The 20,813-nt window shown below is 46.5% G+C and overlaps 1 protein-coding gene and 1 pseudogene across 7 annotated transcripts in view; both read right to left on the minus strand.

Moving 5' to 3' along the window:
• Positions 1-20,813, minus strand: part of Kiaa1549l (KIAA1549 like) — a 271,141-nt gene that overhangs the window by 79,797 nt on the left and 170,531 nt on the right. For all 7 annotated transcript variants that reach the window (XR_003835987.1, XM_029474423.1, XM_021156233.2 and 4 more), the window contains 4 exons: positions 18,686-18,848; positions 16,337-16,396; positions 10,914-11,065; positions 7,826-7,997 (listed from right to left, as the gene is read on the minus strand). Coding sequence is in view for 6 of the 7 variants with exons in the window: in XM_029474423.1 (XP_029330283.1) it covers positions 7,826-7,997; positions 10,914-11,065; positions 16,337-16,396; positions 18,686-18,848 (547 nt within the window). In the remaining variant the exon portion in view is untranslated. The remainder of the gene's footprint in view (positions 1-7,825; positions 7,998-10,913; positions 11,066-16,336; positions 16,397-18,685; positions 18,849-20,813) is intronic.
• LOC115030526 lies at positions 5,634-5,745 on the minus strand (annotated as a pseudogene).

The following is a 20,813-nucleotide window of genomic DNA, read 5'->3' on the forward strand; positions in this document are numbered from 1 at the left end:
GAGAAAGGAGCTTCAGTTGAGGAAATGCCTCCATGAGATCCAGCTGTAAGGCATTTTCTCAATTAGTGATCAAAGAGGGAGGGCCCCTTGTGGGTGGGACCATCTCTGGGCTGGTAGTCTTGGTTCTATAAGAGAGCAAGCTGAGCAAGCCAGGGGAAGCAAGCCAGTAAGGAACATTCCTCCATGGCCTCTGCATCAGCTCCTGCTCCCTGACCTGCTTGAGTTCCAGTCCTGACTTCCTTCAGTGATGAGCAGCAATGTGGAAGTATAAGCTGAATAAACCCTTTCTTCCCCAACTTGCTTCTTGGTCATGATATTTGTGCAGGAATAGAAATCCTGACTAAGACAGGTATGTACTGCATACATATTTCAATGTTTGGTTATGCTATGCTAGGAGAATATGGGAAAAGGGAGACTCACTTGGTGTGGACTGAGTGAGCCCCTCCCAGGATAACACACAGAGATTTTTAGGAAATACTTCAGCCAAATTAAAAGGATCAGTTTCAGAAGTGGAATAAGAAAAGCAGGAGTCAGGACAGATGCCTGCAGGCAGACTCACAGGAAGGAGGTGAAGTCTGCAGTGATCTAGAGAGGAGCCAAAGATCCAGAGGGCCTTGCCTGTGGCAGGGAACACACCCTGAATACAGCTGCTGGGGCTGGGTGGCAGGCTGTTGGGCCTTAGCTAGCTGCTTTAGCTTGGTGACACTGTCACTAAGGCCAGGGGACAGAGGACAACTTCCACCAGGTGAAACCTGGGACTCAAACTCAGATCATCGGGCTTGATAGCGAGCTCCATTACCCACCAAGTCATCTCCGTGGTCCCCAGGGCACAGCTTTCTGTTATCCCCAACCCTGATCTGCTCTTCCTAAGACATGTTCATTCCCCACTCCTCTTCTCCAGCTCGGCAGGTCACCATCACTTCACTAGCAGTTCTGGCTCTCTTCTGCTTATCCAACCTCCTGCACACAAATCCTATCTCTATCGTTAGGGTCTCCTGGGGTCTGCCTGTCCTACAAGCTCAGGTGATGTCTCTGTACCATGATCCTGGTCACAGAAGCAAGGCTCTAAAACACATTCACTCATCTTCTGTCACCACTATAAGTGTGTGTGTGTGTTGGTCAATGGGGCATCCTCAGGACCTGTGACAGGGCCTTGCCCATAATGAGGCTTAACCAGAAGCTCAAGGCTTAAGATTATAAACTGCTATCACACCTGTTGCAATGAGACCAACCTAGAAGGGAAAATCTCATCTCCATAATTATTCTAGTCCGTGTTTTAAATTAATTTACTTACAATCTACTTTATATGTTGGTCTCTTATATGTTTGATTAGCGTGAGTCTTCCTAACTACTGAACTCTAGGAGCTGCTTGGCCCTCAAAGCTGAGGGCTTAGACCCTGCAGTACAAAAGCCCCGCTGTTATGCACCACACGGGGATGATCTGTCTGAGGAGCTAGCTGGCCCTTTTCTGACTTCAACCACCTCAACTTCAGCTGGTCCCTTGTTAGCCAAGTTCTGGCTGTTATCTGGCTGCCCTTGGGCTCTGAGTCCTATTAGTATAGAAGTATTTCTCTTTCCACGGTTTGTATCAATCAGTGATTAATCACATTATTAACTTCTGAAAACAGCTCATTAGATAATGTGCCTCTGTTGACATTGCATCTAATTGCTACTGCTCTTAGTAGCTTGTATTTACATGTGAGTTCTATGCTGTTAACATTTTCTAAAGCTCAGAGCATCTCTGCAAAGTATCACTAATGCCTCTTTCAGGTTAGGCTATTTTATCCTGATGGAGACCAGGATATGGGATTCATCATCTGACAGAGATACACGTGCGGTATATCAGAGTATATTGTAAATGTATACACATTTATCAATATATACATACACAAACAGCAAATTATACATAAGCATGTAATTAGTAGGAAAAGAATAGTTATATACTCTGATTTTATTTAGTTTTATTGTTTGGGTGGATGACTTTCTCTTTGATGCAGTCTATAAAATTCCTTCACCTCTACTTTAATAGGGGAGAGAACAAACTTATGCACATTAATATAGTCCTTTAGTGGTCAAAATGATATTAAAGTTAGGTCAATTGAAGTCATCCAAATGTAATGTATTCATTGGCGTGTGATCTAAAAGTATGAGGCCATGGACAGGGTGCAAAGGCATAAGTGGTCATTTAAATTGCAAGAGGGTCAGTAGAGGACAGAGAGGAAAAGATGATGTATAAGCTCGGAGTGCCTCCTCGCATCAGACACAATGACACAGCCCTTGCCTGTATAAGCTCTCATCCTAGTCCACAGGTGAGAAACTGAGAGCCAAGGCAATTGGACAGGTTGTGAAAGGTCACCTCTCTAATTTGTCTCTTCTGAGTTATCACACATGAATAGAAGTGTGAGCCTACATCTGTATGTGTGCTCAAGCTCACACTTAACAAAAGCATTCTCCCAGAGGATCCAAAGAGGATAAACACAGACTAAGTGATTCCCTCCTGGACAGATGCTAAAAAGAAAAAGAATCCACTCAACCATGTTTCAGGCTTATTTCTCAAACACTGGAGTCTGTAGCTGGGTGAGTAGATAGCGGGGTCACTCTACCCAGGGCTCTACTGAGTAATGAGTGTTCAGTCTGAGCTATGGCTTCTCCTTCACTCATGGGCCAGTCTAGGAAATCTGGTGGGCTCCTCTCCTGTGCCTCAGATCTCACCACTTCTACTCTTTCTTCTTGTGGACACCCTTACTCAGCCTCCCACCCTCTTCTGTCTGGACCCAGGTCTTAGATGGCTTCAGGAATCTTTCTGTCCCCTCCCACCCACCTCCAATTTAGCTGGCCATTCATTGATCCTCATCATGGCCCCCAGCAACTTAAATCACTTCATCCCTCAGTATCCACAACACTTCCTGCCTACGTCTTCTCCATGGCACTCACTAACATCTAGCAGAAGATTTATCTGTCTTCTCAGAATAAGAATGGTGAGTGGCGAGCATACTCTCAAGGCTGAAGCATTGGACATGAAGGGGAAAGGCTGCATGGCAGGTGAAATAGCCTGGTGTGCTGGTTAGTCTTTTCTCAACTTGACACAAGCTACAGTCATCTGAGAAGAAGGAACCTTAATTGAGAAAAAAAATGTCCCCAACAGATTGGCCTGTAGAAATGTCTGTGGGGCATTTTCTTGACTAGTGATTGATGTGGGAGGGCTAGATATCCTTCTCAGTTACTTGCTGCCTTATTAACTCTAGATATCCCCAGTAGAAAACCCCAGCAATCTTGTTTCTACCCTAAAGATGGAGCTATTGGTGCACACAGCCACACATGGCTTTTTAAGTGGTTGTTGAGGAATTGAACTCAGAACTCCATTCTCTTAGCCACTGAGCCATCTCCCCTGGACCTGGACCTGGGATTTCAGAAGAGGAAAAGAAATTATCTGGACACAGTAGGGGACACAAGGATGAGGTTGCCTTGACAACCTGCTATGCTGTGCTCACCAGTTGTCCCTGTTCAAATCTCCAGCCTTAAGCTCAGCTGTCAACCTCACCTCATGATGCCGGGAAAGAACAGAACCAATCAGAGTGTATCCTCGGGCTTCAGCTACCAAATGTGCCTGGTGCTGTTTTCTTTCTCTTTATACTAAAAAGCCCATGTGGTATCTCTCCACATGTGCTCTAGGTCCAACCTCCTCGCAAGTTTCCTCCTCTTCTTCCCTGTTACCACCTACTCTCTCTTACAGCATCCCCACAGATGCTCAACCAATGTCTCAGTGCACCCACCACTGTGCTATTCCTATCCCCTTTGTCAGTACTGTCCCCCACGATCCTCTTCTTACTAACCTTTCCAGAGCCACCACTAGAAGGCTACCAGAATCTCCACCTGACCAAACTCTGTCAGTCTTTATCTCATCACACAGCCTCTTGAGAATCTAAGCAAGCACAGCAGCTCGCTCCTTCCTGTGAGAGTTGCAGGTGAGCTTCCTTCCTGGAGCTGAAGTGCCAGGTAGCTGAGAGTTTCCCAGTGGAGGTGTTGGGAACTGAACTTGGGTCCTCTGCAAGAGCAGTAAGTGCTCTTAATCTCTGGGCTATCACCAGCACCCCCTCTTTCTGTGTGGGTTTGGTTCTTTGTGATATTATACACCCCAATCCCACCTCTCTCCCCTCCCCTCATACCCACCCTCCACCCTTGCAACGTCCACCCCAACAGAAAAAAAATATCTTGTCGTGGAGCTGTAGTGTGTCAGTGTGTCCCACAGTAAACACTTTTTTTTTTTTTTTTTTTGCATGCGAATGTTCATTGCAATGACTCGTTGGTCTGGTACAAGGCCTCTGGTTTCTGCTACCCTATCGATACTGGAACCTCACTGGGACCCCTCTGAGATATCCTGCTGTTGCCCCATGTCATGGATATACTGTAGTTTTGGATCTGCAGGACCCCTCATGCATTCCAGCAGTTCATCAGTAGGGTAGATGTTGGTCGGGGTGGGCCAGTTCAAATCCCTGGATCCGAGCCTGAGAGGAATCTGAGCTGGTCAGCCTGTGGCTCTCCTGCTCCCATACCCTCAGGGCTGGCTCTCCTGCAACCCCCACCACCAGGGCCAGCTCTTCCCTGCTGCCCAGGCAAGGACCAGGGCCTGCTCTCCCAAGTGTTGCAGTGACGAGGGTCATAGTCACCTCTCCTGCTCTTAGACAGCTCTCCAGGGCCAGCTTTCCCACTTGCTGTAGATAGCAAGAGGCAAGGGTGAAGAAGGCATCTCTCCCTCACCCACTCTGCCATGTGGCAGACTTGTTACAGGGCTGGCTCCCTCCAGCCACTAAGATCAGCTCCACTGTGCTGCCCCAGTGATATGCAGGGCCTGCTCTCCCAAGTGCTGCAGCAGGTGAGGGGTAGGGTCAACACTCCTGCTCTCATGCCCCCAGGGCCACCTCTCCCAGGATGTGCATGTGAGAGATGGGGCTAGTTCTGCACAGCCCTCAGACAGCAATGTGTCCCTGGGCTGCAGCCCAGACCAGGAACATCTGCCTGGCCTTTGGTGGTAACAGACCCATACTGTTACAGGACCACAGGCCCAGATGTGGCCCCTGGTGGCAAAACAGGCTATGACCCCACCATGGTCCCAGGTGGCATCACCAGCTAATCACATCAGGCTGTTCCTCACTACCCTCCAGTCTCCAGTTCTGCCTCTCTTCATTGTGCCCAAATCCTTCTGTTTCTCTTCTCTTCCATTTCTCCATCATTTACTTGCTCCTCTTAGTGGCTTCTGGGGTCTCTGAGTGTCTGGGGTCGTCTCAGGAGTAATTTCAGGAGTGCAATGCCCCACATGTGCATTATGGCACCAGTCAGGACAGGGCAGGGCAAGGGCATCTTTGGCATGGTCTGCCACCAATGGGCCTGCACTGTGCAGGACTGGTGGTCATCTCAGGCTCAGGCTAGCTCAATGTTCAGTCCCCATGGCACTGGTTTGGTGGTTGTCTCAGGCTCACTACTTGCCCTGTGTGAGGGTCATCTGTCTTGGGCTCACACCTGCCTGGGGCTGGCGGTCCCAGGCAAGGTTCTTCTAGTCTCCAGCTCTCCCTGAGAACCCATCGTGCCTGCATGGGACAGGACTGTTGGTCATCTCAGACTCACTTCTTTCAGGGAATGTTAGGCTGCCAATCATTCAGATGTCCACAGGTCAGAATGCTGATATAACCTCTCTCTTCTCTGAAGCACATATGACACAGGAGCCTTGCATGCCATGTTACCTGCAGTGCCCTTGGGGACAGGCTCACTTGCCCTACTGTCCCCGGCACATCCTGCCAGCCCCTTGCCATCCCCCAGGGTCTCTCTGCTGACTCTTTCTCTTCCACACACGGACATCCCAGAAAGTTTCATGGTCTCCACCCTTGTCCATTTTGCTCTTCCATTCATTTTCACCCTCTCCCTTAGCTCTGTGTGCCGATGTCCTCCAGTTCTTTCTCTTGACTTCTGTGTGGTCCTCTTGCAGACATTTCAAACTTAACATATCACTTCCATCTCCCTGATTTCTGTCCCAGTCATGAAATCCACGCTCTCTTCATCTCAACAAATGAAACCACAACCACCGCTTGAGCCAATACCTACAAGTCTGCCTTGAGTTCCTCAAATCTCTTCCTCATCCCGCCATAAAAATCTGAACCCATCATTTTCATTCCTTAAAACACTCTGAATCCATCCAGTTCCCCATGCTTAGCATCGCCACCTCTCTCCTTTACTTGTGATTTGTTCTTCAGAGCAAGGATGGGTTGGGGTGGGGGGAGGAAGTATGAACACCAAGGATAGAACTTTGGGGAACCTTCATAGAGAAGACAACATATCACAGGAAGTGGTGACCAGAAACCGACAAGAACTGAACAGGGAAAGAGAAGAAAGAAAGGGAAGAAGCTCTCAGTTGAAAGTGTCATTTCACAAACAAGATCGCAGAGAATGGCCACCATCATTCCTGAGCACAGGTGTGCCTGTGAGGATGTACCAGCCAAGCATGGTATGCCTGCCATACAGTCATCCCTCCTCCTAGAAAGGAGGAGGGAGAGGAGGAGGAGAGGAGAGGAGAGGCATGAGTCAGGTGTGAACCAACCTGATGCTCTTGGAAGAGTGAACACTTGAACACTATCTTGAAGAGCCATGGGGACTGACTTTCCATACTCTTTCTATGCATGGCACATTGCCAAATACTAAAGCGCCACACAGCCTCCCACTTTCAAGCCTTAACCTCTCTCTGTCCCACCTTGGTTATAGCTTTAGCTGGGTCCCCAATGCAAAGGACACCACAGAATCTCCTCATAGATCTTGTTTTCTCCTATCTCCCCGATCTGCAACAGAACTGTCCAATTAACTTCCCTTAGTAATGGGACCCTCTCATGGAACCACTCTCTTGCTTAGGTATCTTCTAGAGCTCCCCACAGTCTGTTATTTGCCATGGGTCTTCCATTTGACACGCCTTTCCACTTCCATCAAATCTTCCACCTGCTTTTGTTTGTTTGTTTGCTTGTTTTCCCTGGGCCATTTAAACTACTTGTATTCCGGGCACACCTGGAACATCTGCCCTGCATTTTTATTCACGAAATTTTTTGAATGCATACCCATCCCTCCCTTTAGTGCCTTAAAGTATGACATAACTAGGAATACAGGTCTGGAGTCTGAAATATTCAGATTGGTGTCTTGGCCATGTGCTGGTTCTGTGCTGGGTAAGCAGGTTACTCTTTTTCTGGGCCTGTTTCCCCTCCTGTAGTTTGGGGCTGAATAAATAGAGCCCTGGTAGGACAGAAGGTAAATGAACAGAGTGAGCACTATAATGGCTGCCACAGAGCGGGTACTGGCTTTTATACCCTTCTTCTGTCCCTGGTTGCCCCTTCAAAGCAAAGTCTCCCCCTGCAGGTCTCACTGCTGGCTCTATGCATCCACAGCTCTGTCCCTCAGAGCCAGGAATCAAGTGTCACCCACTTCTGATGTCCTCCAGTACCAAGCATAATTCAAAGAGAACTGAATATTCACTGAATCAAATTACCTATAACTCCCCCAGCATATAAATATGATCTCAGCTGCAGTTATTTTTTTTGTAGCTAGATTATACTGGATTTGAAGAGGAAGAAGAGACAGCACTTGGGGACAAAGTAATATTATTATCTACCATCATTTAGATATTGCAAGCCATATCCCTTTCCTAGAGCCTATGGCTTTAACAGGAAATATAGCCAATTATTTTCAAACCTCACAGAACCAAACTGTGTTCCGCTGTAAGGCCATTCATATGGTCTTAGATGCACAGAAAATATTTAATGCCATTAAATTAGTGAATACAGAGACTCCTTACGGTCAGCTTGTAGAAGGACAACGTGATGCAGGGTCAGGGCCATCCTCTGGGAGTCGATGGTGCTCAGAATCTTGGCTGCTGCAGTCCCCAGCAGTGGCTTCCCGTTGTACAGCGTGTAGTACGTCAGCTCTGCTGGGTCCTTTGGTCCTGGCACTCGCTGCATCTTTACCATCTTTTAGAGAAAGAAAGGCAGGGTGTTTCCAGAACATCTTGGACTGGCCCTGCAGGCCCCTGACCATCAGAAGGCTCAGCTTCATCCAGGCACTGAGGCCTGCTGTTCCCGAGTGGACCCACTGTGACAGGTTAGACATTAGGCATGTGATCCTTCCTACAGCCACAGTTCCAGGAAGCTTGTTATCCCAGGGACAGGAGACTGGGAGAAAAGGGGGGGGGTGTTGAAAAACAGCAACATCTGGAAAGCAGCTTGAGGCTGGGAGAGTGATATCTCCCCGTCTCCACTGAGCTCTGGTCTCATTTGAAAATCAGCCTTTATGTTAACTTAGGACAAGCTAGGCTATCCCCAAACAAGGTGCCTAATTTCAAAAATCTTCAATTGCCTGACAGGGGAAGAGAAGACCTATCTGTTACAGTAGAGGTGACCTCTGAGAGGAGCAGTCCTTGGAGATTCAAGTACTTTATTTTCTTTCTAAAACATCTCTGTAGAGGGGTTTTTAAATTTAAATTTCAAAGATAAAAAAATTCAGATGAAAAAACATCAAACAATGAAAAAATTAAAACAAAGTATAGTCCTTCCTCTGACACCGAAGAACTGTTATCATCTTGGAGATTGTGTTCCTAATCTTTGGATTTTCTACCCAAGCCTTTTCTTTATTATCTTCTAAGATCATGACATCATACCTCACTTTTAAATGTGCTTCTTTTAAATGTACACACATGAGACATGTTGCATGTGTGGTCAGAGGACAACGGCAGGAACAGGTTCTCTACTTCTATCATGTGGGCCCCTGGATTTGAACCCCAGTCCACAGGCTTGGTAGCAGGTGTCTTTATCTGCTGAGCCATCACCGAGGCCTGAGGCTCATCATATTTTCTTGCTCCTTTAAATGGCCCAACATATGTCAAAAGCAGAAGTATTTCTTTCCATATGGCATTTATCTATCTGCCTCATAAAATGGCCTAACAAGCTCTTTATTGTTAGACATTCGGAGTGTCGCTTTTAACTTTTGGAGTTACAAACTGATAATAATAAATGCAAAAGCATAGATTTTGATATGGACACAGCACACTGCTGTATGTATACAAGCATGTAAACATGGGACATTTAGGGTTCCAACTTTTTAGAATTAGTAACTGATCAACATTATATTATAGTATTTTCAGGACATTTTAGATGTTGAGATTCACAGGATATAAAAGATTTTACAAAAGTGGTTTTAGTAATTTCATTAACAACCATCACCACAACACCATCCCTGAAATCCCTGAAAAATCAAAAAGTCTTCAGGAGTAAACGGAATAAATGGTGGACGAATTACAGAAAGTCACATAGTAGAATATAATGAACAGACCACTCCAGTCCATATCAATGTGGATTACAAATTGCAGAATAAATATTTGGAACAGGAAAAGCAACATGGCATATGTTTAAGGCTCTACACGTGGGGGGAGGGTAAAATCTATATAGAAAATACAGTACTGATTTAATACAAAATTCAGAATCATACTTAACTTGGGTAGGAAGAAAGGGAATGTAATTTTAAAAAGTTAATGTCATGCATGTAGTGTGTGTGTGTGTGTGGTATGTATCTGTATGTGTGTATTGTGGTATGTGCATATGTGTCTGTGTCTGTATATATGTGTGTGATGTGTATATGTGTGTGTGTCTGTCTGTCTGTTTGTCTCTATGTGGTGTATGCATGTATGTGTTTGTGTGTGTCTGTGTTTATAATGGTGTGTGTATGTGTGCATGTGTGTGTCTGTATGTATTTATATGGTGTGTGTCTGTGTGTACATATGTGTATGTGTGTATATTTATGTGGTGTGTGTATGTATGTCTCTGTCTCTATATATGGATGTGGTGTGTGCATGTGTGTGTGTGCATGCTCTAGCTTTAGGAGTCTTCCTCCATGACTTTCCACCTTTAAATTATTTTTGAGACAGGAATTTACACTGAACCTGGAGCTCATAAATTCAGCTTGGCTAGCTGGCTCGTGAACCACAGGATCCTCCTGCTAACTTCACTCATTTCCAACTTGATAAGGATTTCTTACCAAGATTTACCCAGGCATGATGTCAGAGGCAACCTAAAGCTTCTATTGAGAGAGATTTGCAGGGGAAAAAAAAGAAACCCCACTTACTTCACTCTGACTTTCTGGAGATCTACAGTCAAGTGCCCTGAGCAATGAGAAAATACAGAGATGGCAATCTCTGAGACACGCAGAACTGTTATGGTTACGAGCAGCACTGGGCTGGTAAGATGGCCCTTTCTCTCCCTTGGACTGATGGAAATTCCACTTTACAGCCCTGTGGTCAATGGTGGCTGGCTTTCTGTCCTTAGGAAAAGCATGAGTTGTAGGGCTTACAGAGAACAGACCTACCAGGGCGAAAGCACAACCTGGCATGGGAAATGAACCATCATTTTTCCTAGGGACGGGCTGTCATGGTGCAGACTTTCAGAACCAAACTGACATCCAATGGGGCAGCGAGCACAACAGGCTGTTGCTCACAAGGAGACATGAGTGCCTACCAGGGTTGTGATACAGCTCATGCAGGGAGAGAAGATGCATGACTTTCAGAAAGTCATGGGGATGTGCTCTGCAGACAGCGTGTGCTAATGTCTGCAATTTCCACATAGACAGCACGGCACTGTGCATCTGTGAGGGACATGGAGAGAGTTCGTAGGCCAGCAGAAGGCCACACTACCAGGTGTGACACCAAGACCAACAGAGCCTTTTCAAACACATTAGCATAACATGCTAGAGATGGATTCTCAATGGTGAAGTGTAAATTAATCATATTCAAGCTGTCAAATATGTCAAAAATGTGCCTCTGGGCACATGGAATTGTTTAGTCCCAGGAAACACCCCCCACCCACAGTCATTAAAAAAAACCCAATGCACACACCTACCTGCACAGTGTAGCTTCCCAAGGTGGTAGCACGTTTAAACCGCCGGCCCTGTTGCTGGGACATCATGAACAGCTGAGCCAGGCGCTGCTCCATGACCCGGGCAAAGCTCTGGTTGTGCAGGCCCACCAGTGAGTTGTCCACACCCTGGAGCACTGAGGATGCAGAAGGCAGAGAGGCTGCTTAGAGCACAGACTCCATGCTAACTAAATAACCACACCACCTCCTGCCCCACACGGCCAAGAAGGGCTACTATGCACTGGGGCTTGGCCAACCTTACTTACTTCTTCTCCACAACCTGACCTCACTTCTCCTCCAAGGCAGATCCTGAGGAATCCTTGCCCATGTGTTACATATGTTGGAAAAGTTAGTGACCTGCCCAAGGCAGCTAGTAAGTAGCAGAGTCAAGGTACAAACCCAAGCTGGAATAACTCCTAAGCTTGTGCCTTTCTTCTGTGAGCTGTGGTGTCTAGAACACCTACTGCATCAAACCCAACATTTCAAAAATGCTACACACTGCAAAGAGTCCACAGGAGACACAGCAGAGCTGCAGGCTTAGGGTCTGGGTTGGTTCTCACTTGCAAACCCTGACTCGGGGCTTATTTCTCTTTGTCAACAGCTTTGTGGAGAATTTGTAGAGCCATCCTGGAACTTGAGCACGTATATTTGGGCAAACTCTGCTGTTCAGTAACTTTATTAGCCTATTAGGAAGGATCCTTCTGTTGCTATCCTTAAACCTGCCCAGAGCCCCTAATGTCTTCTTCCAATCAAGAAGAGAACAACCTAATGGAAGAAGTGTGCTGTTTCTCACTTCTTATCAATCAAGGGGCCTTTGGCAAGCCACTGAGACATAGCTCTCTGTAGAAGGGCAAGGAAGGGTACCTCAGAGGAAGTCCATGGCATTTAATGGGATCTTTTTTATCTTTTTTTTTTTTTTTTTTTTTTTGGTTTTTTGAGACAGGGTTTCTCTGTGTAGCCCTGGCTGTCCTGGCACTCACTTTGTAGACCAGGCTGGCCTCGAACTCAGAAATCCACCTGCCTCTGCCTCCCAAGTACTGGGATTAAAGGCGTGCGCCACCATGCCCGGCTATTTAATGGGATCTTAAGGTCAAAAGGAAGAGGATGCATAAGGCAGTCAGTCCATGGAAGGTGCATAGGATCCTTTTCTGGCCCTTCCCTTTCCTTGGCCGTATCTCAGAAGCTATGACTTGGACTATCTGGGGACAAGAGAGATGATGACAGTGGAATTGCAAGCCATTGCCAGTGCATGGATGAGAGTTTTAATGAGCTCTAAGGCCTCTTTAGATATTTCCACAATGAAGAGTGCATGTTTTCATCTACACACAGAGTCCAATCCTTGTTCTCCATCTCTTGGGAAGCATCTGCACCTTGAATATGCAAGTAGTGCCTTCACACATAGTTGCACCCTAAATTTTAAGTGTTCAAATTGATTCTCTCTCTCTCTCTCTCTCTCTCTCTCTCTCTCTCTCTCTCTCTCTAAAACTCACAAGAACTTGGGAATGGGATGGAAGAGTCTTCATTTAATGAGTTGGTTCTAACATAGTCCAGAGCAGTATCATGAATACCACCCATCCACCAAGATACAAAACCAGCCCCTCCTAATGAGCATGTTGTCTATAGCCGCTAATCTGGAAGGGTGTTGCATTCAGCAGGCACCAATGCTTGAATCCACACAGGGCCAGAACTAAGCCATCAAAAATGACGTTCATATTCGGATCAAGAGAGAAATAAAACCCATAGCTGGGCCTCTGAAATCATTTCTTTGAAGCTATAAATGCTAAATGACCCCCCGGGAGTTATAAAGCATGGCTCTAGGGCCCTGGTGAGAGACGCTGGCTTGTCTCTAACTATAGCCAAAACCCTGAAAACAGAGATGAATGCTGCTGTGTTGCTCTCGCTGTCAGAGACTGAGGGTTCCCAGGGTTTCCTACCCCAGACCGGAGAGGTTCAAAAACACCTCATCTGGTTAATTTACTGGCCAAACCATTGAAATATGGTTTCTAATTTGGTCTCCTTGGACCAGTGAACAAAAGGAAGGGTGTGTATGTCACAGATTGCTTTTTGGGGATCTCAGTCATGATTCAAAGGCAGACCCCAAGTCAAGGCAGTAGTCAAAATCTTCCAGGAGGTGGGGACGCCCCAATCATTAGTGGTTGTTTATATTATGGCCATTCTCTATGCCACTGAACTGTAAGTTTAAGATGCTTAAAAGGGGGCATTTTACCCCATATATATTTTCAGAGCATTTCTTTTTTAAAAAATGCCCCTAGAAGAGTATGGGAGAGCCTGGGACTCACTCCCAGGAGTGCAGTGGTTAGTGCCTAATGGCTTGTGTGTGTCACTGCAGCTCTCCAGAAATCACATGGTTTCTTCTCTATGTCAGCTGGGTGGAGCTGGGGGTCAGAAGCAGGGTATGAATCCGAGTCATGGCTCCCCTTCCTGAGACAATCCACATAGTTCAGTAAATAATGCCTTTAACAGTGGTGCTCTAGGACACTTGTTAGGACACCGCAATGAGGGAGCTACTGCTGTCACATCCCCCCAACCCCCTCTCTTTGCTAGGTACATTCTTGACAAAGGAAGAATGGCCTGCAAGAAATGGTCCTGTGTCCCTGCATGTGGTTCCCCTACCTTTCTCCAAGGACCTCAGCACACTCTTCTTGATCTGTTTGCCTGCCTGGAAAGCAATGGAGGTGTGTGTACGCACATACCTCCTTCACAGTGACACAGTAGCTCAGAGCCCTCAACACGTCAGCCAGGGCCCTCTTGCCACTCACTCTTAGTCACTACAGATCCAGACAAAAAGAGGCACTGCAAGTCCCTGGCTGTGTTCAGAGGACCTAGATCCAAACGTAAAAGACTGTGACCCTTCCCTTCTCATTTATTTGTAATCACACTGGCTCTAAGATCACCGTCAGGCATGGGTCAGCCTCCTGCACTTTAGCTAAACTGTTTCATGTGGGGTTGAATCCCACACATTCAAACTCCAAGAACCTCCATGCTTGGCTAATGTCCTCTCATCCTACTGGAGAGTGTGAAAAACCTTGGGGGCCCCAGGGGACGGGCACTAGGACACACAGTAAGAAGACAAGAAGAAAGTCACTCATTACTGGATCTAGGACATTTTGTGAGTGAAACAAAAGCAGAAGTATAAACCTGAGATGGTCTCTTACATCTATTAGTGACCAGTATCCTGTGGGCTTGTCAATTACCTAGGCTGGCTGGCCAGTGAACCCCAGGGATCCGTCTACCTCTGCTTCTTTTTTGATGTGGTTTCTGGGGAATCTAACCCAGGCCCTCATGCCTGCATTACCAGCACCTAACCAACTGAGCTATCTCTCCAGGCCCTAGTCACTAATAACTGAGTATCTCTATCTTGCTTCATTTCTATAAAACCAATTGCAGGATCTGCCGATGGTAGGACAGCCAAGCAAATGACCTCATCGCTAGCTCCCTGTCACAAGCCCTTCCTTTCCTTTTGTTTTGTTTTGTTTTTCGAGACAGAGTTTCTCTGTGTAGGCCTGGCTGTCCTGGAACTCACTTTGTAGACCAGGCTGGCCTCAAACTCAGAAATCCGCCTGCCTCTGCCTCCCGAGTGCTGCTGGGATTAAAGGCATGCGCCACCACCACCCGGCTGAAGCCCTTCCTTTCGTGATTGAGCAGATTGGCAGAGCTGCCCAAGAATTTGTAAAGTGGTCCTGGTTCCAGTGGAAGGCAAAAGGGTCATGCTCAAACAGTTCCAGTTCCTTACAAGTACTAACTGATTGATGCCACCACCAGAGAGACGGCGGCAACTCTGTTTTGATCACCAACCGCGATGCCAACAACAGCAGGGAGGAAGGAGGTTACATGAGTGTGAAGGGTTAAGTTGCAGGGGAACCCAGAAGCAAGACTGAATGTGGCTTCCTCTTAAGGTATTGCCACTAAAATGAAGATAGGCAAGGCGTGGGGAGATGTGGAGGGGTGTCATCAGTGGCTGTCGAGGGCAGCCTGGGTTTAAGGATGGATTATGATCACTGAATGTAATCTGTAAAGCTCAGAGAAGGGCGAATGCCTGTGAAGGGAAAGGCACTATTGCTTGAGGAGGACACGTGATCCTGTATGGTTATGTAACCCACTGGCTCATGTGTTGCTTGGTTAGTGTCCCCTCGCCCCCGCGCCGACCCCCCTTCTCTCTCAGGCTTGCGTCCTGGCAGGGTGGTTTCTAATCTGTTAAAAATGTGCCTCGTTAGTTTGCCTTCTTGGCAGTTAAATTGATCTCTGTGTACTGAAGACCTTGCAGTGGGATACCTAGGTGATCTGTCCTTTAGAAGGGAGCCTAGGCAGGCATCATCTAGCAGGGTGGGAACTGCTTGGGTGGAATTTTAGGCAACAGTCCACGTGCCACTTGTGAGGGACAGCAGTGAAGGATGATGGATGAGAGAGCGGCGTTTGGGGTGGCCTCTCTCCCAGACACATTCTCATGCCTTGAAGGATCGTCCTGCCTCCTCATGATGGGCTGGACTATGTTCCCCAAATGCATGTGTGTGAGTCCTAGCCTCCAGTGTATCAGAGGGTAACAGTGTTTGGAGAGAGGGTCTTTAAAGGGGTAATGAAATTAAAATCAGGTCATGAGTATGGGCCCTAATCCAGTGTGTCTGGTGTCCTTATAAGGAAAGGAAATCAGGACACAGGCAGGCTCAGAGGGAAGAACAGGTGGGGACAAACGGGGAAGGTGACCAACTTCAAGCCAAGGAGATGGGAGGAAGGCACAACCATACAGGCGCCTTGGTCTCAGACTCTCAGAACATGAGAATGTAACTTTCAGCTGTCTACATGCTGGTCACTTAGCTCCTACGCACATCTGTCTTCTCCATTTGCCTCAATAATGTTGTTCCTAGTTTTAGAGCCACTGTGTGGCTTTTGAAAAACGCAAACAGAATGCCTTTGCTGTTCCTTAAGGTTCAGCTGAGAAATGTCAAGGGAAAAGGAAAATGTCACCAGAACGCTCTGACTAGTGTACTAGACCTCGTCATCGGGCATGTGGGGCGGGCCGAGTCCCCCAAGAAGGAGCAGTGCACATGTGGCCATCCTCTGGTTTTGATTTGGCTCACACAGGGCAGTACAGAAAGGCTGTACTGCCACCTGTTCAGACAGCCACTCACACAGATGTGCCCCAGATGTCACTCATTGATGCTGCTGTGTATGAAAGGCTGAGGAGGGACCATTGAGCTAATGGCTTTGAATTGCTTATCAGTAATTATCTTCAGGGTCCTTTCCTTGCTTCCCCATTCTCTTCCAGCCCTAAAGAAGGAATCCCTTGACTTATAAGGCTGGACCAAAGATGTAGATCCCGTCACCAAATGGCACCATTTTAGACAAAGCTGTGATGCTATGAAGAAGGAATTATAAAGTTAAGAGGTTACCTGTGATGACCCAGTAGTCTCTGGTTGTTTCTGATGTGTCGAGGTTGGGATATTCCAGTGCTAAAATAAATTTAAAATCACATCAAATTTCTTTGATAGGTTTTATGAGTAAAACTTATGAAGGGAGACAGAAGTGACAGGCTGGCAGGTAGCTAGGTCCTACACTGTCATTTCTGAGAACGCTGAGGCACACAGGTCAAACTATCTCATTGTGTGAAAAAGAGACTCAGAAAAGGGACAGCTTGTCCAGGAAGCTCAGATTCTCGAGTTTGTCTCTTTGGAATTTCCCTTCCAACCTTCTTAAATGGAGCAGTCTTACTATCAGCCCCCACAGGTGCAGCCTGTCACAGCAGGGCTGTAGGGATCATCTAGCACTAGGAAGATCACAAGGAATGGCTTTCTCTACATTTGGTGCCCCAGCGTTGGGAGGAGAGGTTATCCTCTTGTTTTACCAGCATGGTGACTATGAGAATTCACACAGGTAAAGGACACTGTATAGTGCCTGGCATATAGCCTGTGCTCAATAAACCCTTTGGATTTGTGTGTACATGTGTGCATGTGTGCACACGTACATGTATGTGTGTATGTGTGTGCATGTGTGCACACACGTATGTGTACTCCAGAGGATGATGACGAGTGTCTTCCTCAATTGCTCTCTGCCTTATTTTCTGAGACAAGAGTCCTCACTAATCTTGAGCTAGTTGAGTTGACTGAGCCTGACTATCCAGTGAGCTCCCAGGGCTAGGTCCTCTTGTGCCCAGCACTTGTGTTACAGCTGTGAGCATCTCACTAGACAATTTATTTTTAATGTTGGTACTGAGATCAAACTCCAATTCTCAGGCTTATATAGCAAGCACTTTACCAACTGAGTCATTTCCCCAACTCCTGCTGCTCAGTTCAACTTAGCTGTGATTATTATCAGAATACCAAGCTGGCAAAAGAAACCCCTGCACCTGCTGCCCCATCACATCCTGCCATCTGTTACGATGTTGTTTGTTTGTTTGTTTGTTTGTTTTTCACCACAGGGTTTCTCTGTGTGGTCCTAGCTGTTCTGGAACGTACTCTATGGACCAGACTGGCCTGGAACTCAGAGATCTGCCTGTCTTTACTGGGATTAAAGGTGTGTGCCACCACTGCCTGGCTGACATAATCTTTTTATAAAGTCCACAGTCATCTTTGATGCCTAAAAATTAATAAGATCTTTCCAGTAAACACACATTTTAAAACTTCCCAGTAGCTGCTAGGTGACAAATACATCTTCTACATGCACACATACACACACGCATACACATACGTATACACACATAACATACAGGCACACACATACAGACACACACATACACACATGCACACACAAACACATAACATACAGACACACACGCACACACATACATACATACACATATAGGCACATACACACATATACATACATACACACACAGACACACATACAGATATGCACATACACACATACAGACACACACACATAAAGATACACACATACAGACACACATACAGATACACACATACACATACAGACACATACACCCACATACACACACATATACACATACACACACATACACACACATATAGACATATACACCCACATACAGACACACACACATACACCCCCCATACACACATAAAGACACACACAGAATCTCATTTATTTATTGTATCAAAACAACTACAGAAAGAAACTATGAAATACTTTTGCTAATAGGTATATTTTAAAAGGAAATCTTTGCCAGTGACCTTTTGAAATGTAATGATTAAATTTAGGGTACAGACCATCACTTCCTTTGGCTATCAGAAAGTGTCTAGTGACAAACATGGGCTGCACTATCTTCAGAGTCTATGTTGACCGTGCAGTAATGAGGATTATGTAACAAGCATTCAAGAGAGCCAAGGCCTCAGACTATGGGATCTTCAAGTGAAGTCACGACTCCATTACAAAGTCTGAAGCCAGCTGGACCTGAAGGTCTAGGAACATTTGTGGAGGAGAGAGAAAACCATGGCAACCTGGAAGGCAGTGCTCAGAGCACAGGTCCTAACGCAGCCCTATTAGCTGTGGGAGAGTGGATAGCCTGTGAAAACTTGCACTGGGAGGGGGCCTTAATTTTCTCTTCTAGTTTTACACCTCCTGATAGACTTATTGTAAGCATCAAACATTGGCTTTCTTCAGTGTGCAATGAACTTTTTATCAATTCAACTCCCATTTGTTGTATTCTCAGTTGCTCAAGATAATGCAATGTAGCCCAACAGAGGCTCTTCTATTTTGTGGAGAAAGATCCCCAAGGGAAACTACAGGGCCCTTCTGCATGAGGCTCTGGTGCACATACTCACGTTCAGCGATGGTGAGTGGAGGGTAGGTGAGGTAGAATCCTACCAGCTCAGCTGAGAGCTGGCTAAGGAGGCTGCTGGCCACGGTGCCATTGAGGAACGAGCTCTGATTGCCCACAGCATACACCAGTGTGACAGCTTGGGAGGCATTGGACGTGCTCACGATCTGAATGACACAGGAGCAAAGGGGAAGGAGACAGGCCAAATAAGGTGAGGGTCTGTGTCATGGAGGCCGAGGAAGGGACGTTTCAACAGGAGTCGTGGGTTGCGATGGAAGGGCAGTGGGGAGACAGCAAGGAGGAAAAAAGAATAGCAAGTCATTGTTTACAGATTGCAGGAGCAAGCCAGGCACTGGGCTATGGGCACCTCATTTCCATCTTGATCTAACCCTGGGAAGAGCATCCATTTCTGACCGCCTTTCACAAATGAGGAAGCCAGGGCCTAGAGTTACAGGGATTTGCCTAAGGTCATTAGGCTTATCCATAACTAGTGGCTTTAATAGGTTTGGCCCATGAGTAGTGGCACTATTAGGAGGTGTGGCTTTGTTGGAATAGGTGTGGCCTTGTTAAAGGAAGTGTGTCACTGTGCGGGTGGGCTTGCGATCTCCTGTGCTGAAGCTCCACCCAGTATGCAATTACACTCCCTTTCTGACTGCCTTTGGATCAAGATGTAGAACTCTTGGCTCCTCCAGCACCAAGTCTGCCGGCACACTGCCAAGCTTCCCACCATGGCGATAATAGACTGAACCTCTGAAACTGTTAAGCTAGCCCCAATTAAATGTTTTCTTTTATAAGAGTAGCCTTGGAAACAGTGTCTCTTCATAATAAAACCCAAACTAAGACAGAAACAGTCAGGATTTGAACCCAAGTAGTCTTGATTTTCAGCTTTTAACTACTTGTGTGTCTTCTCTAGGGGCTAAACTGTCTCAAATGGCTGGAATTCTGGAAGTATAAAGTTGAGCATACAGATATCAATGAAGAGCCCAACTGTCAAATATTCTGGGATCTTTCACATCAAAAGGAATGTGCACCTGGTGTTTTGAGCAGGGTGACTGAATACAGGCATAACAGGAATTCAGAAATACAAGATAAATCCTTTATAGAGCAGTTGCTTTGTTTTGTGAACCATTGATTGGTGTGGATTATGAGGAGAAATGTTCCATAAGATAGCATGGGTTTCTTCTCAGGCTCATCTTATTTCATTTTTGTAGTTGCTGGGGGCGGGAATGAGGTTTTCTGGGTCAATGTATGGATAAAAATATCTCAAACATTTGAAAAACATGAGCAGGAGAAAAACCGCTGCTCGGCAGGGAGCTTTTGCTGGTTTGTGTGCAGTGTGTGTCCTTTCTCTCCAGAGCTCCTTGCCACTGCCCTATATGTCACAGAGGGCATCCTGTAGGCCAGCCCTCAAGGACTACACAATGGTTTCTTTGTCCAATGGTGTTAGCTAAATGGGGCTGAGTGGACATGGGAGAGAACAAGGGAGGTCAGAGCATAGATACTAGGCCACCCTCCCTGTGGGCACTAGGGCCCAGGTATAACCTGGGTACCATACTGTCCCTGCCTGCACATTCGGCTGAGGCGTGTTACAGAATTCTCAAGGTCCCTTTGAGTACTGTCTTGCCCACCTGGCTTATTGAGACATCATCTCTGAAGCTTTGCTTAGTCCTGACATTGGGAAAGCTGCTCAGAGCAGCTTCTCCACTTTGCTGTCTACTGTCCCCATATGACCACAGGAGGCAGTTGTCTCTCAATTCTCCAACCAAGAGCCATAGTCCCTTGATTAAGGACAACCCAGCTCTTATTCTCCTCCCAGAAAGTAGTTCTGGAATGTGTTTCGGCCACAGGTATTCAGACCTCTGTACCCAAGTGCTTAGAAGAAGAGTTCTTTCTGACAATTCAAAAGAGCTCACTAGGGACTAGAGAGATTGCTCAGTGGTTAGGAGCTAAAGGCACTTGCTGCTCATTCAGAGGACCCGAGTTTGGTCCTCAGCACCCAGATCAGGTGGCTCACAACCACCTGTGACTCTTGTCTCAGGGAATTCAGTGCCCTCTTCTGGGTTCCTTGGGCACCCACATGAACATACACACAAACACGTACACACATACACACACCACATAAATAATTAATA

This window comes from Mus caroli, chromosome 2 (genome assembly GCF_900094665.2).
Source record: "Mus caroli chromosome 2, CAROLI_EIJ_v1.1, whole genome shotgun sequence".
NCBI classification, from domain to species: Eukaryota; Metazoa; Chordata; class Mammalia; order Rodentia; family Muridae; genus Mus; species Mus caroli.